Below are 13,772 nucleotides of genomic sequence, written 5' to 3'. Positions count from 1 at the left end.
AGGTTGCTAATTGCTTGGGCCTTATATTATAAATAGCATGGTTGTAATAGTTGTAAAAATTCAGATTAGTCTGTGATACGTTGCTGATTAGTCGCTAGTTTCTCGTTCATTGAGTAATTTTTATCTAATCGGTCAATTAATCAGTGGGCGGTCAACGGTGGTCAAATCTAGTCCTAATTGGACAAAAATCGGTGGTAGTGTAGCAATTCCGACCAAATTTGGGCCAGATTCTTTTGACTACAACCTGTAAATTCTGGTAATTAATATTATTTACTTGAAAATATGGGTCGAATAAGGTGTTAAAAGTTAAAACATGTATATTTAAAAAATACATAAAAAAATGTGTGTGTGTATATATAAAACTGAAAATTACCTATAAAATCTCGATCCGATTAATAAATATTAATCCCGATTAATCGCTAGTCAATACCTCACCGGCCAATTAGTGCCTAGCGATTCTTACACCCTTGATAAAATAGAAGTGCACAAATCTTGTTCTGGCTCAAACCAATTAGGGGTTGGTCAAAGATAGTCAAAACCAGTTTTTTCTCTAGCCCGATTAGGTTTAAAACCTGTTTTTGTGAGTGGAGAGGATCAGTTTGGTTTGGGTTCGGGTTTGAAACCAGGTTTTAACTGGTCTGGTTTAGTATTTTTTTTCCTGTTAATTCTCATTAAAATACCAAAACAACAAATTACAAGCAAACAACAGGTAAACGAGCAACAAACTGCGCTGCAACCCCCTTTTGAATTGCAAAACCGATCCTACTAAAGACGAATCTACTCTGAAGGGTCACGACATTACTATTCACGACCAGCTGGACCCTGTTTAGAAATTCCACGGCCTCCAAGGCTAGGGAACCAAATGTATCAAAAGCAAATGGTATAAACACATGTTGATTTCTAAACAAGCTTTCTCGTGTTTAGCGACTTTGCCTGATTCCGCCTTCAATATTATTAACGGGTTTTAAACCGACTTAAAAGTATAGATTTGCAAACCAACTGTTGTTGGTTCGGTGGGTTCCAAACGGGTTTTGGAATTGGTTTTGGCTCGAGTAAAAAATTGGTTCGGTTCCCAACGCGAGATTTATAATTCACCTCCATATATAAAAACAAGTGTTAAATACTCGGTGGCTACACATACGTAGGGTTGTTCACGAGCCAAGCCGAACCGAGCGGACCTTTGCTCGTGCCAGTGGCGGATCTAGAAAATCCGCCAAGCCGTAACGTTTTATAAATAAGCGGTAACGAAATCGAGAAAACGTCAAATTTTTCCAAAATTTACACTAATTTTACACTACCGCCAGAGCGCCAAGCCGTAGCGGAGGTTGCCCCTAGTTACACTGTATGTCCGCCACTGGCTCGTGCTTGGCTCGTTTACAAACCGAACCCAGCGGAGCGGCTCATTTAAAACCGAGTCACAAATCAAGCAAGCATTTTCCGAGCAGTAAATATTTCGAGCGAGCAGCGAGCGAAGTTCGAGCGATTTGAACAACCGTGTCGCCCGATTTAAATTTGCTGAGAGAGATAGTGACAATGTAGGGTCTCAAGTTTTTATGTCTTAATAAAGAAGCACATTTCATGGCATATAATTTTTTCTTATGAATAACAATGTTGTGGCCAACGAGGCGATGATCATATTGCACGAACAATGACGTTGAGAGCGAGAGACGGTTGACTTAGGGTAACGACATGAAACATTGAGGCGATGAGCAGACTGTCGTTTATCTGTTTAGGGTTCAACTTTTAGATTTGATATAAATTTTTTTATTGGCGTGATCGGGTTAGTACGTATAGATATAATTCTAAATTTGTATAAAGTTAACCAAAATCTAATAGAGTAGTATATATATAAAACTATAAATTTAATTTATATTTAAGTATATATGTATCTGTGTATAAATATAGGTGTGTGTATATACATGTTTATATATGTGGGTGGAGATACAATAGGAAGTTTATTTGGCTAGGAAGTGATCTTGATCATCCATTGAGTTAATCAAGGGCTAAGATTAAATCAGGGAAATTGAAAGGAAGAAAAGAGACGCGTGAGTTTGTTCAAGGGCATTCTAGTCAATCCAAGCCAATAGTTTCTCTCTCCTCCAATTCCCCCCATTTTTAAACGTTAATAACTCTTTCATACGACATTATTTTTTTATAAAAATTGCACCAAAAAAACGAGCATTTTTTTATCTTTAAAACGAGTATACTATTGCTATATTTTAAAAAAAAATTTAAAACCCAGTTGCGTAAAACGCAATAGAAAAACCACCAGTTACCTAAAACGCAATGAAAAAAAAAACCTAAAAAATGACATTTTTCTAAAACGCAAAGCACCAAAAACACAAAGAAATGTCTTATTTGTAAAACGCAATGGTCAGAAAACACAAAGAAATGTCTTATTTGTAAAACGCAATGGCCAGAAAACACATAAAAAGTGTTACCTAAAACGCAATGCACAAAAAAAACATAAAAAGGTGTTTTACCTAAAACGCAATGACCAGAAAACACAAAGAAATGTTCTATTTGTAAAACGCAATGCCAGAAAACACTTAAAAATGACTGTTTTCTAAAACGCAATGACCTAAAAAAACAAAAGAAAGTGTTCTCTGTAAAACGCAATGGACTGAAAACACCTAAAAATGTGTTTTACCTAAAACGCAATGACAAAAAACACTTCAAAAATGTGTTTTACCTAAAACGCAATGACTAAAGATACTTAAAAATGTGTTTTTTCTAAAACGCAATAGCCAGAAAACACATAAACTCTCTTATTTCTAAAACGCAATGGACACATAAAACTGTTTGTGAACTGTTTGTGAATTGTCTGTGAACTGCCTGAATTGTCTACGAATTACTGTATTCGAAATGAGCCAATTTCTGGAAAATTAATTTTTCAACCCCAGCCAGGGGCTCTGCCCCTTGGACCCCGCCAGGGGCTGCCGCCCCCGGACCCCCGCCAAGATCGTAAAACGCAACGACTAAATAAAAACCCAGATCGTGAAAATGAAATTAAATAATTTCTTACATGGATCGAAGCCGGTTCCTTCATCAATTGACGAAATTTGAATGATAGAAACACTTATCAGTGATTGAATCGAACAAATCGAGTGATTATCTTCAAAATCACCAGAAAAAACGAGATTTTGAATGAAATTAAACTGGGTTTTCTTCGAAAAAAGCTGAAGAACACGTTGATCGGGTTTTGAATCATTGATTGGTGATGAAAATCGCACTATAATGTAGTGATTATTGAGATGGAAAGTGAAGAAATGGTTGAAGATGGTGGGTTTTGAAGTTACTGGGTTTTGAAAAAGGAAGAAGAAAGAGTTGGATTGACTAAAATACCCTTTTCCTTTATTTTAAATGTTGCCACATGTCATAATTCTATGGCTTCCTATCCTTCCTAGCCAAAATTAACTTCCTATTTGATCTTTTCCTTTATATATGTATGTGTATATGTATGTGGGAGCCGCTAAAATGAAAACCACCTCCAGTTGTAAGAACCGCGAGAACCACTCTTAACCAATCAGATTATGCCAACATAAAGGGTATGTTGGTCATTTACCCCAAATGTCAAATCTTCCCTCTCTCTTCATTTAAACCACTGACTCTTTATATACCTCTCTTCTCTCTCCTCTCTCCTCTTTTCATATCTCATTTACAAGCATCTCTCATCTTTCTACCAAAATCATCTGCACATTGAGTCTTAAGAAACTCAAATCAGAACTCATACCAACCACCCTTTCTCATCTTTGTTAAAAAAAAACCTCCACTCGATGATGACCAGTGAAACCCCCCTTTTCCCACATATTATTGTTCCTTTATTTTGTTTAAATCTACAAGAATCAACCTCAGCAACTTGTACCAACGGCAAAGCCGTTTTCCAGCAACCACGGGAGCCGCAAGCAGCGGCGGCAGGGGACGCACGACGGCCAGAAACGCCAAAACGACGGCCGCCCAAATCGGACGCACGGCGACAGGGCAAGCAGCGGTGGCAGGGGACACGAAGCTTCAAAAAGGTTCCAACGACGAATCCGTCGGCGACGGAGGCGGCGGCGGTGTTCTGGCCCGACGATGAAGATGGTGTCGATGGTGATGCTGGTGGTGCCGATGGCTCAGGTTCGGGTCTCAGGTCAGCCGGTTCAATCTCGTCTAAGTTCGATTTTACTTCAGGTCAGTTTCGATTCAGTCGTCTTTGTTTTGATTCGGTCAGACTCAGATTCAAGTATTAGTTCACCAGTGGTGGTGCTTGGTTCGGGTTCGGCTTTGCATGAGTGATGGTTTGGTTCGGGTTAGGTTCGGGTTCGGCTCTGCACGAGTGGTGGTGCTTGGTGCTAAGGATTTACGTTTTTTGTTTTTTACAGTGCCAGTGTGAATAATCCTCCCAGCGACGGCGGTTTGGTTCTAGTTTCGGTTTCAGATTTTGGGTTTGGTTTGGTTCGAGGTGACTCAAGTTCAGGTTGTTCGGTTCAGTCAGGTTACTCAACGGCTGGTGGGATTCTCGGTTTGGGCGGCGGGAATCTGTTTTGGCTTGGTTTACTCCTTTAAGTTCAAATTCAAGTTCGCGGCACGGTCGGTTCGGGTCGATTTTCATGTTCAGTTTGGTTATTTCTGGTACAGCGGACTCGGTCAACTCAGCTTCTGTTCGAGTCGACTCAGCGGACCATCGGTGCAACAAGTTCGAGTTCTGGTCAACTGTGGTCAACTCTGGGTCAAAACGGAAGTCAAAGTCAGTCAACGCGGTTCGACAAAACGACACGAAGATTCGGTAAAAATTGTTGAGTTTTATTTAGTTAACGCGCACCGAGCTCGAACCGATACTTTAGTGACTTGTTATGTTTGGCATTTTGATAGAAATTTTATATATTGTGTTTATATTGTTGAAAATTGTTGAGTTTTGAAAAGACAACGGGAACTTGAGTTGTCGGCTTATTCCAAAAACAGAGGAAACTCTGTCCGTTTTCCGAAAAAACGTAAAACGTAAAAATTTTAACGTAAAACGTAAAAATTTTAACATAAAACGTAAAACTTTTACGTTTTACGTAAAACGTAAAACGTTAAAAGTTTAACGTAAAACGTAAAACGTAAAAATTTTAACGTAAAACGTAAAAACGTAAAACGTAAACTTTTTAACGTAAAACGCAAAGTTTTAAACGTAAAACGTAAAATTTTAAAAGCAAAAAAAACGTATTTTTTTTATGACGATGGCACGGCAAGGATGGTGGAGGGTAGGCTTTTGAACCCGCAACCTCACCTTGCAGCCTTTTAATTTATCGGAAAAAATATGAGCCAAACCCTTTTTTTTCGAGATACACTTTTGTTTTTTTGGTGTTGTTGGTTTTTTATATTCTTTTCCCCCGTCGATGACGATAAAAATATATCCGAGACACCTACTGACTTTGCGATTTATGGGTGCGTTCGTCTTTGCGTAAACAAGTTTTCGTGGAAAAAAGTTTTTGTGGAAAAAAAGTTCAACCGTAAACTTTTACGTAAAACGTAAAAAGTTTACCGTAAAACTTAAAAAAGTAAAACGTAAAAAGTTTAAAGTAAAACGTAAAAACTTTTACATAAAACGTAAAATTTAAATACATAAAAAGTAAAAAAACGTTGACGTAAAAAACCGGTGCGTAAAACGTAAAAAAACCGGTGCGTAAAACGTAAAAAAACCGGTGCGTAAAACGTAAGAAAACCGTCGTGTAAAACGTAAAAAAAACCGGTGCGTAAAACGTAAAAAAAACCGGCGCGTAAAACGTAAAAAAACGTTGACGTAAAAAACCGGTGCGTAAAACGCAAAAAACCGGCGTGTAAAACGTAAATAACGTTAACGTAAAAAACCGGCGCGTAAAACGTAAAAAAACGTTAACGTAAAAAACCGGTGCGTAAAACGCAAAAAAACGTTGACGTAAAAAACCGTTGCGTAAAACATAAAAAAACGTTGACGTAAAAAATCGGTGCGTAAAACGCAAAAAACCGGCGTGTAAAACGTAAATAACGTTAACGTAAAAACCGGCGCGTAAAACGTAAAAAAACGTTAACGTAAAAACCGGTGCGTAAAACGCAAAAAAACTTTGGCGTAAAAACCGGGACGTAAAACGCAAAAAAAACGTTGGCGTAAAAACCGGGACGTAAAACGAAAAAAAAAACGTTGGCGTAAAAACCGATGCGTAAAAAGCAAAAAAAAACATTGGCGTAAAAACCGAGACGTAAAAAGCAAAAAAAAACATTGGCGTAAAAACCGAGACGTAAAACGCAAAAAACTGGCGCGTAAAACATAAATAACGTTAACGTAAAAAACCGGGACGTAAAACGCAAAAAACCGGCGCGTAAAACGTAAATAACGTTAACGTAAAAAACCGGGGCGTAAAACGCAAAAACGGCGCGTTGAAAAAATTGTCGCGTAAAAAACGGCGTTAAAAAATTGGCGCTTTAAAAAACGGCGCGTTAAAAAACGGCGAAAAAATGGCGCGTTAAAAACGTCGAGAAAACGGCGCGTTAAAAACGTCGAAATAACGGCGCGTTAAAAACGTTGAAAAAACGGCGCGTTAAAAAACGTCGAAAAAATGGCGTTAAAAAATTGTCGCGTAAAAAACGGTGTTAAAACATTGGCGCGTAAAAAACGGCATTAAAAAATTGGCGCGAAAAAACGCGGCGTTGTAAAAACGGCGTTAAAAACGGCGCGTAAAACAACGGCGTTAAAAAATTAGCGCGTAAAAAATAACGACGCTTGAAAAAACCCGGCGTAAAAACAGCGCGTCAAAAAAACGTAAAACGTTAAAAGTTTAACGTAAAACTTAAATTGTAAAAAGTATAAAAAAACTTTTAAAAAAAATTTGAATTTTAAAATGTTTTTAATAAAAAAGTTATGTTTAAAAAATTAAAAGTAATATAATAATACAAAAAACTAATAAAAAACAATAAAAACAAAAAGAAAAAATAGTGTTATTTTACCAAATTAACCTTTTGGATTATAATATTAAAGACATAATAAGAAAAAAACCATTTAATATTAATTTTTGTTACTTTTAATCTCATCCATCCATCTTGTTAATCTAAAGGCTAGAAAGTGGTTCCCATGGTTTTTACAACTAGAGATGGTTTTCATTTTAGCGATCCCCTATGTATGTGTATATATATATATATATATACTAACTAAAAATAATAATTCGAGCCGAACCGAGCCGAGCGGACCTTTGCTCATGCTTGGCTCGTTTACAAACCTGTAAACGAACCGAGCAAAGCGGCTCGTTTACAACCGAGCGTCAAAAACGAGTATTTTTCGAGCAATTTTCGAACGAGCGTCGAACGAGCGACGAACGCCGAGCGGTTTGGACGGCCCTACACATACGGAAACCACGTGTATTTCGGAGTAAATACGATTTTTAAACATTTAACCATTAATTATTATAAGTTTTCATACAAGTTATATTGCATAATATAAATTCATCCCTTGAGGTGGTAGCAAAGACCAATATCAATGACACCTCCATAAGGTTGAGGGAAGGTTCATGCACAAACCGTAAATATAAATTCATATATCACCGTCAATTTCGAACCATCCTTCATTTTCTGAGTTCCTCTCACATAAAGCAAAAAAACATATGCATGAACCTATCCCTCCTTCTTTCTCTCTCCCTCTACCTTCTTTTACCCACTAACAAAATTTGTGGGTCAATCTCTCCACATACATAGGTTTTGATTTTTGAAAATGACTCCAGAAACCAATCAAAACGAGATCAACCCTAGAAGGTTTTCAATCCCAGATTCGATCAAGTACGTGTTTAGAGAACAACGTCTCCTGTTTGTGCTCGTAGGAATCGGCATTGCAGCTCTCATATCCAATGTCGTTCTCATTCGCCCCTCGTCCACGTGGCATTCCCAGCCCATCGCCAATTCATTTCACATCGTCGAGCCAGCTTTCGTACCACGAAGGATAGCCTTCGAGCTCCATTCTGATCACGCTAATGCCGGTATGCCTTTTCGTTTCGGTTTTGTATAAATATTATTCATGTCTAGGGTTTATGTTGTAATTATGGACCTATGGCATATAAGATAGTTTTGTCAATAAGTATATATATAACAACAATATAATATAGGAAAAAACTATGAAAAACAAAAAAAAAAACAAAAAGAAAAACAAAAGTCTTAGGTTGTTTTGTTTTTTTTTTTTTTTTTTTTTTTGAAAACATTAAACATTTGTTGAGGTTTATTTTTGATGATATGCAAGGTCGGAGGATCCCTCTTGGGTTGAAGTCGAAGAGATTGAGGGTGTTAGTGACAGGTGGATCCGGGTTCGTGGGAAGCCATCTGGTGGACCGTTTGATGGCTCGTGGTGACAGCGTAATCGTGGTTGATAACTTTTTTACTGGTCGGAAAGAGAATGTTCTCCACCATCTTAGGAACCCTAGGTTTGAGCTCATTCGACACGATGTGGTTGAGCCCGTCATGTTAGAAGTTGATCAAATCTATCATCTTGCTTGTCCCGCTTCGCCTGTCCATTATAAATACAACCCTGTCAAGACGATCATATCCTTTTTTAAGTAGGCTTCATATCTTAGATTTCTAGACAGCTTTCTAAGTCGTGTATTATTCCACTGTGAGATTAAAGTATCCTGTGTGACTACGCACACCCTCCACACACACACACACCAAGGGCTTTGCCCCCTGGACCCCAGCAGGGCTGCACTTGGACCCATCAAGGGACGGGGCCCCCTCGGAACCCTTGAGGTTTCATGTTCTCGAAATTGGAATAGATTTGACCAAATGTATATTCTATACATTTTAACTCGTATCAATGTTTATTCCAATATGTTAGTTGGTATAATGAAAATCCAATTATGCTTAAATAAAACCACCAATATTTTTATATACATTCATTGTCTATACAAATTACCATATTATTTGAATATTACTTAGTGTGTTGCTTTGGGTTACATTAAAAATCCTTGACGGAGATAGAGATCACAAGACAAACGTGGTGGGAACGTTGAACATGCTAGGACTAGCGAAGAGGATCAACGCACGATTCTTGTTAACGAGTACTAGTGAGGTCTATGGGGACCCCCTTGAACACCCTCAAGTCGAAACCTACTGGGGCAACGTTAACCCCATCGGTGAGTCTTTAGTCCTGTAGATGATTGATCTTGAGTAAATGTAGGCTATGTAGCTTCACCCTTTTACTTCTCTACATACAACCACCAAATGGGTTGATTAAGTTTGGGTACATTTGTGGGCAGGTGTTAGAAGTTGTTATGATGAAGGAAAGCGTGTTGCTGAGACTCTCACCATGGACTACCATAGAGGACTTAACATTGAGGTTCTAATGGTCTTCCAATACTTAGCCATAGTTGCAAGGCTATAAAATCTTTAAAATTACCAATTTACAATGTCATTTTTAAGCTCACTATTAACTAAGAAAACACATATACGTCCTTCTTGATATAAATCCACTTTTCTTATAAAATTAAAAGACTTATATCACCTCTTTTCATGTTCAAGAAAGTTATATTGTTATGGAGAAACTAATAGAACAAGGTTAGAAGTAGTTGTTATGGAGAAACTAATAGAACACGGTTAGAAGTAGTAAATCGAACTCTATTTCATATATATAGCTTGAAATGAGTTCCATTAGTTTCTTCATGAGGAACCCAATTTCCTTTCCATAACCGTTAAATTTTTAACAATAAGAAGAATTGTTTTTGCCATCTTCGAGATAGCGCACACGCTATGTTAGGCATTTTAGTCCGCTTATATTAACGTACGTGTAGTAGTGACATTCGCGAGCTCCTTCCTCACTTCATATACTTTTTTGATGATATTGTTTGCAGGTTAGGATTGCTCGGATTTTCAACACATATGGACCACGAATGTGTCTTGATGACGGACGTGTTGTTAGCAATTTTGTGGCCCAGGTGCGCGTTTAGATACTCATGAAGTTCATATGCCTACAATGTTAAGAGTGTGTGAAACCTTCAAGGGGTGATGGAGTGGTAAACACCTGATTCCCCTCTAGTAGAGGTTTCAGGTCGAATCTTGTTTCCACTAGTTTTTACCATAACCTCCTGAGGGCCACCCGCCCAATGTAAACTACAATTTACATGATCATGTTGGTTAGCAGGGTATTGACGTTGACAGTCCATATGAATTTAGTTAATTTTTCTTGTGTCATATACATCAATTAGGCCTTGAGGAAGGAACCAATGACAATTTATGGCGACGGAAAGCAAACCAGAAGTTTCCAATACGTTTCAGACCTGGTAAAATCTAGTTCAATTTGGAATTTTTTTTATTTAGATGGTTTAGAGTTTTTAACATGGCTTCTAGTCAATTTTTGAAACATGTTTAGCTTCTACGTGAACTATGTTACATTGTAAGAAACGTACCTAATCTACTAGTTAACTAGCCAAACATGTTTCAAAAATTGACTAGAAACCACGTCGAAAACTCCAAACCACCTAAACAAAAAAAAAAAAAAAATTGTTTAATTCTTCTTCTAGTTTTATATAACATCCATCAAATACTTAAACAAAATGAATACACAATGAAGAACAGGTGGAAGGATTAATGAGACTGATGGAAGGAGATCATGTTGGACCATTTAATCTAGGTAACCCAGGCGAATTCACCATGCTCGAACTCGCAAAGGTAACCTTGATCGCCATAATTATATACATAAACTTAATAATGGTTTCTATGAATTCAAAAAATCATGATAATGGCTATGATTGTAGGTGGTGCAAGATACGATCGATCCAAGTGCAAAGATAGAATTCAGGCCAAACACAGAAGATGATCCTCACCAGAGGAAACCGGACATTTCAAAAGCTAATGAGCTTCTAGGGTGGCAGCCGGTTGTGCCGCTGCAGGAAGGGCTGCCTATGATGGTGTCGGATTTCCGGCAACGCATCTTTGGAGAACATAAAGAAAGTAGGAGCAAATTTTCATCTGTGTAATATGTTTTTTTGTTAGGTTAGGATAGTTTAGATGTAGAGAAAGCAAGTAGGCTTTCTTGAATAATAAGGTAGATCAACAAAAAGAAAATGAGACAAATATATTGTTGTATAACTTAGATAGGGGGAATAATTGATGGAAATACCAAAAACCCAAAAAGCACGTTTAGGTATATGTATATATGTATATATCCTCATGTGGAGTGGGTGTACTCATGTATCTAATCAAAAAACATATGTAATATATATAGAACTTGTAATTGTATAGATGATTGTATTCCATTTACCTTTCAAGGAAGTATAAAATATATTGTACGATAATGATATATGTTTCATGTTTGTATGTTAATTTTAAAAACAAAGTTAAACATTTTTAGTGTTTGGCTATGTATGTTATTGTTTATTAACTCTTGTCATATCACCTTTTGTATCGAATCATAGGCACAACTAGAGAGAACCCCTAGGTCTATGGAGCTTAACATCTTGAATTGCCATAGTTGAATCAAAATTAAAAATAATCGGGTTGTGAAGAATTTAAAATATCTAAATTAATGACTTTATAAGATATCTTGAATGTTTGCATAATATCAATGCGCGTTATCAAGTTTCATGGAGCTTAACATATTGAATTGCCATAGTTGAATCAAAATTAAAAATAACTAGTTTATTTATCCACGCGCGTTGCGGCGGCACCGCCATACGCGTGATAAATTGTAGATTACAATCAATTAACCCGACTCGTTTCAAAACTAAATTTACGTTGAAACATAGAGTAATCCGAATTAATACCGTTGAATGAAAAATATATTATATTTGACCCGACTTGTTTCCAAACAAAATTTATGTTTATATTGAAACGTAGACCAACTCAAAACAAACATAAAATATACATGTGTGTTAGCGTCGTACACGCCGTGATAAAGTATAGACTCCTATAGATCCGACTCGTATCCGAACTAAATTTATGTCGAAACGTATAGTAACTTAAATCTATATTGTCAAATAAAAACGTATTATATTTAACCCGATTTGTTTTCAAACAAAATGCAACACAAAAGATACATTAAAAGTAAACAGTTTATATAATTGACTCCACTTATATAATAGAACAAAAGATTGCATTAAAGTGTATTCCATTTAGAAAACCCTTTTAAGTAAGATTCTAAAATAGCGTTTAATAAGGATGAAAAAATAAAGAAAAACCTCACATCATCAAAAAACACACACGTGTCTTCTTCCATTTAGAAAAAAAAACAAAAAGAGATGAAAATCTCAAATAAGCTTCAAGAGGGTAGGACAAAAGATAAATTAGATTAATATATAGGATGACCATAATTCAAACATGTGACTTGAAGGTTAAAAGGAGACAAATGAAGAGAACTGTAGTCACCGACATTTCTCTTTAATATATAGTTAATCTGGTGGCTCTAATTTAAATTTCTAAATAATCTTTTTATTGATTAGTATGTTAGTCTTCTAGAAAACCTTCCTTCTTATTGAGAGAATTTTAATCAACACAAAATCTTCCTTCATCCATCATCTTCTCAAATTATGAGTATACGTCAATTTACACCCTTGTGGTAAGACCCAAAAATCAATTTGTGCGCCTCTAAGGAAAGCGTGGACACCTGAGTCATTCACGTTTCCATTTTCCATCACTTTGAACCATTCCGTCTGTTGATTGTGTGTTTGACCGTTTACATAAGGGGCAGTTTGGTAATCTAATTACAAAACTATATATAATAACACACTCTCGCTTTCCAGTCACCACCATTAATTCCAACAACCAACAACCACAACCCTCGCCTGAACCACTGTGACTCTACCCAAACAACCACAAATCCGTTAGTGCATTTTTTAGCATGTTCTTCTTCCTATCTTTCTTTTTTCCCTTCGTCTCCCCCAAATCAAGAACAACCCATCAGTTTTGCCACCAATATTTGATATTGAACAACAAATATCGATTTTGCAAGATTTTAGAAAAACGAGGATTAGTGTTTGAAGGGTGTTATTGATTTGGGGGAGGCCAAGTAAGATTAGCGTTTTAGTTTCACAAAATCTTGTCGGATAAATGAGAGTATTGGGGTTTTCAACTTCATACCTGGATTCATAATAAGGGATTAGTGTTTTCCATTTTGGCCCTTTGTATTCTAACACAAAATAGGTGACGGGTGAAGGTGGGTTAAACGGAGGTGAGCGTCCAATGGTGGACGGTGAAGGGTGCGGTTGTTTGACGATGTTGTTGGGTGGCAGTGTTGATGTGGTGGTCGTTAAGGAGTGGGGTGTGAGGTGGAAGTAGTACGGTGGTAGATGGTGAAAGGTTCAGTGTCGGTCTAAGGTTCACATCATCATCAAAACGTCATTTCACCACATTTCATTTGCAATAATAATAATAATAATAATAATAATAATAATAATAATAATAATAATAATAATAATAATAATAATAATAATAATAATAATAATAAGAAGAAGAAGAAGAAGAAGAAGAAGAAGAAGAAGAAGAATCAAGGGCAAAAATATTATTTCAAATGCTCAACAAACGGGATGTAAACTGAAGAAAAATGAAAACGTCAATGACTCATATATCCATACTTTCCTTAGGGTGTGCAAGTTGATTTATAGGTCTTACCATAAGGGTGCAAATTCACGTTTATTTGTATAAAAACTACCCTAAGCTTTTATTTTTCTCATCATTTACAAATTAACATTATACGGAAAGAAAAAATATTTTGGGAGAATTTTAGCTGACATTTTTTTGTGATTTAAATTTCAAATAACCATCTGTGAGTTTTTTTTAACAAATAATGCAAATTATCACTTATA

At 36.5% G+C, this 13,772-nt stretch overlaps 1 protein-coding gene across 1 annotated transcript; it reads left to right on the top strand.

The window, feature by feature from the left end:
• Positions 1–7,644: 7,644 nt before the first annotated feature.
• On the top strand, positions 7,645–10,995 carry LOC110925770 (UDP-glucuronic acid decarboxylase 2). The gene is made up of 8 exons (XM_035986704.1): positions 7,645–7,971; positions 8,232–8,523; positions 8,963–9,110; positions 9,234–9,313; positions 9,825–9,908; positions 10,179–10,253; positions 10,549–10,641; positions 10,728–10,995. The coding sequence occupies exons 1-8, from the start codon at positions 7,706–7,708 to the stop codon at positions 10,947–10,949; spliced, it is 1,260 nt and encodes a 419-aa protein (XP_035842597.1). The 5' UTR covers positions 7,645–7,705; the 3' UTR covers positions 10,950–10,995.
• Positions 10,996–13,772: the final 2,777 nt, after the last annotated feature.

The sequence above is a fragment of the Helianthus annuus genome, chromosome 17 (assembly GCF_002127325.2).
Source record: "Helianthus annuus cultivar XRQ/B chromosome 17, HanXRQr2.0-SUNRISE, whole genome shotgun sequence".
NCBI lineage: Eukaryota > Viridiplantae > Streptophyta > Magnoliopsida > Asterales > Asteraceae > Helianthus > Helianthus annuus.
The sequence above is the reverse complement of the archived record's forward strand: the minus strand, read 5'-3'. Positions and strand labels throughout refer to the sequence as shown.

Bases quoted from the DNA above. Each gene is read 5' to 3' on its own strand.
- LOC110925770 (XM_035986704.1), top strand. From the start codon at position 7,706: ATGACTCCAGAAACCAATCAAAACGAGATCAACCCTAGAAGGTTTTCA. The intron at 9,111-9,233 runs GTGAGTCTTTAG...ATTTGTGGGCAG, and splicing joins GGGCAACGTTAACCCCATCG to GTGTTAGAAGTTGTTATGAT. The intron at 9,314-9,824 runs GTTCTAATGGTC...TATTGTTTGCAG, and splicing joins ATAGAGGACTTAACATTGAG to GTTAGGATTGCTCGGATTTT.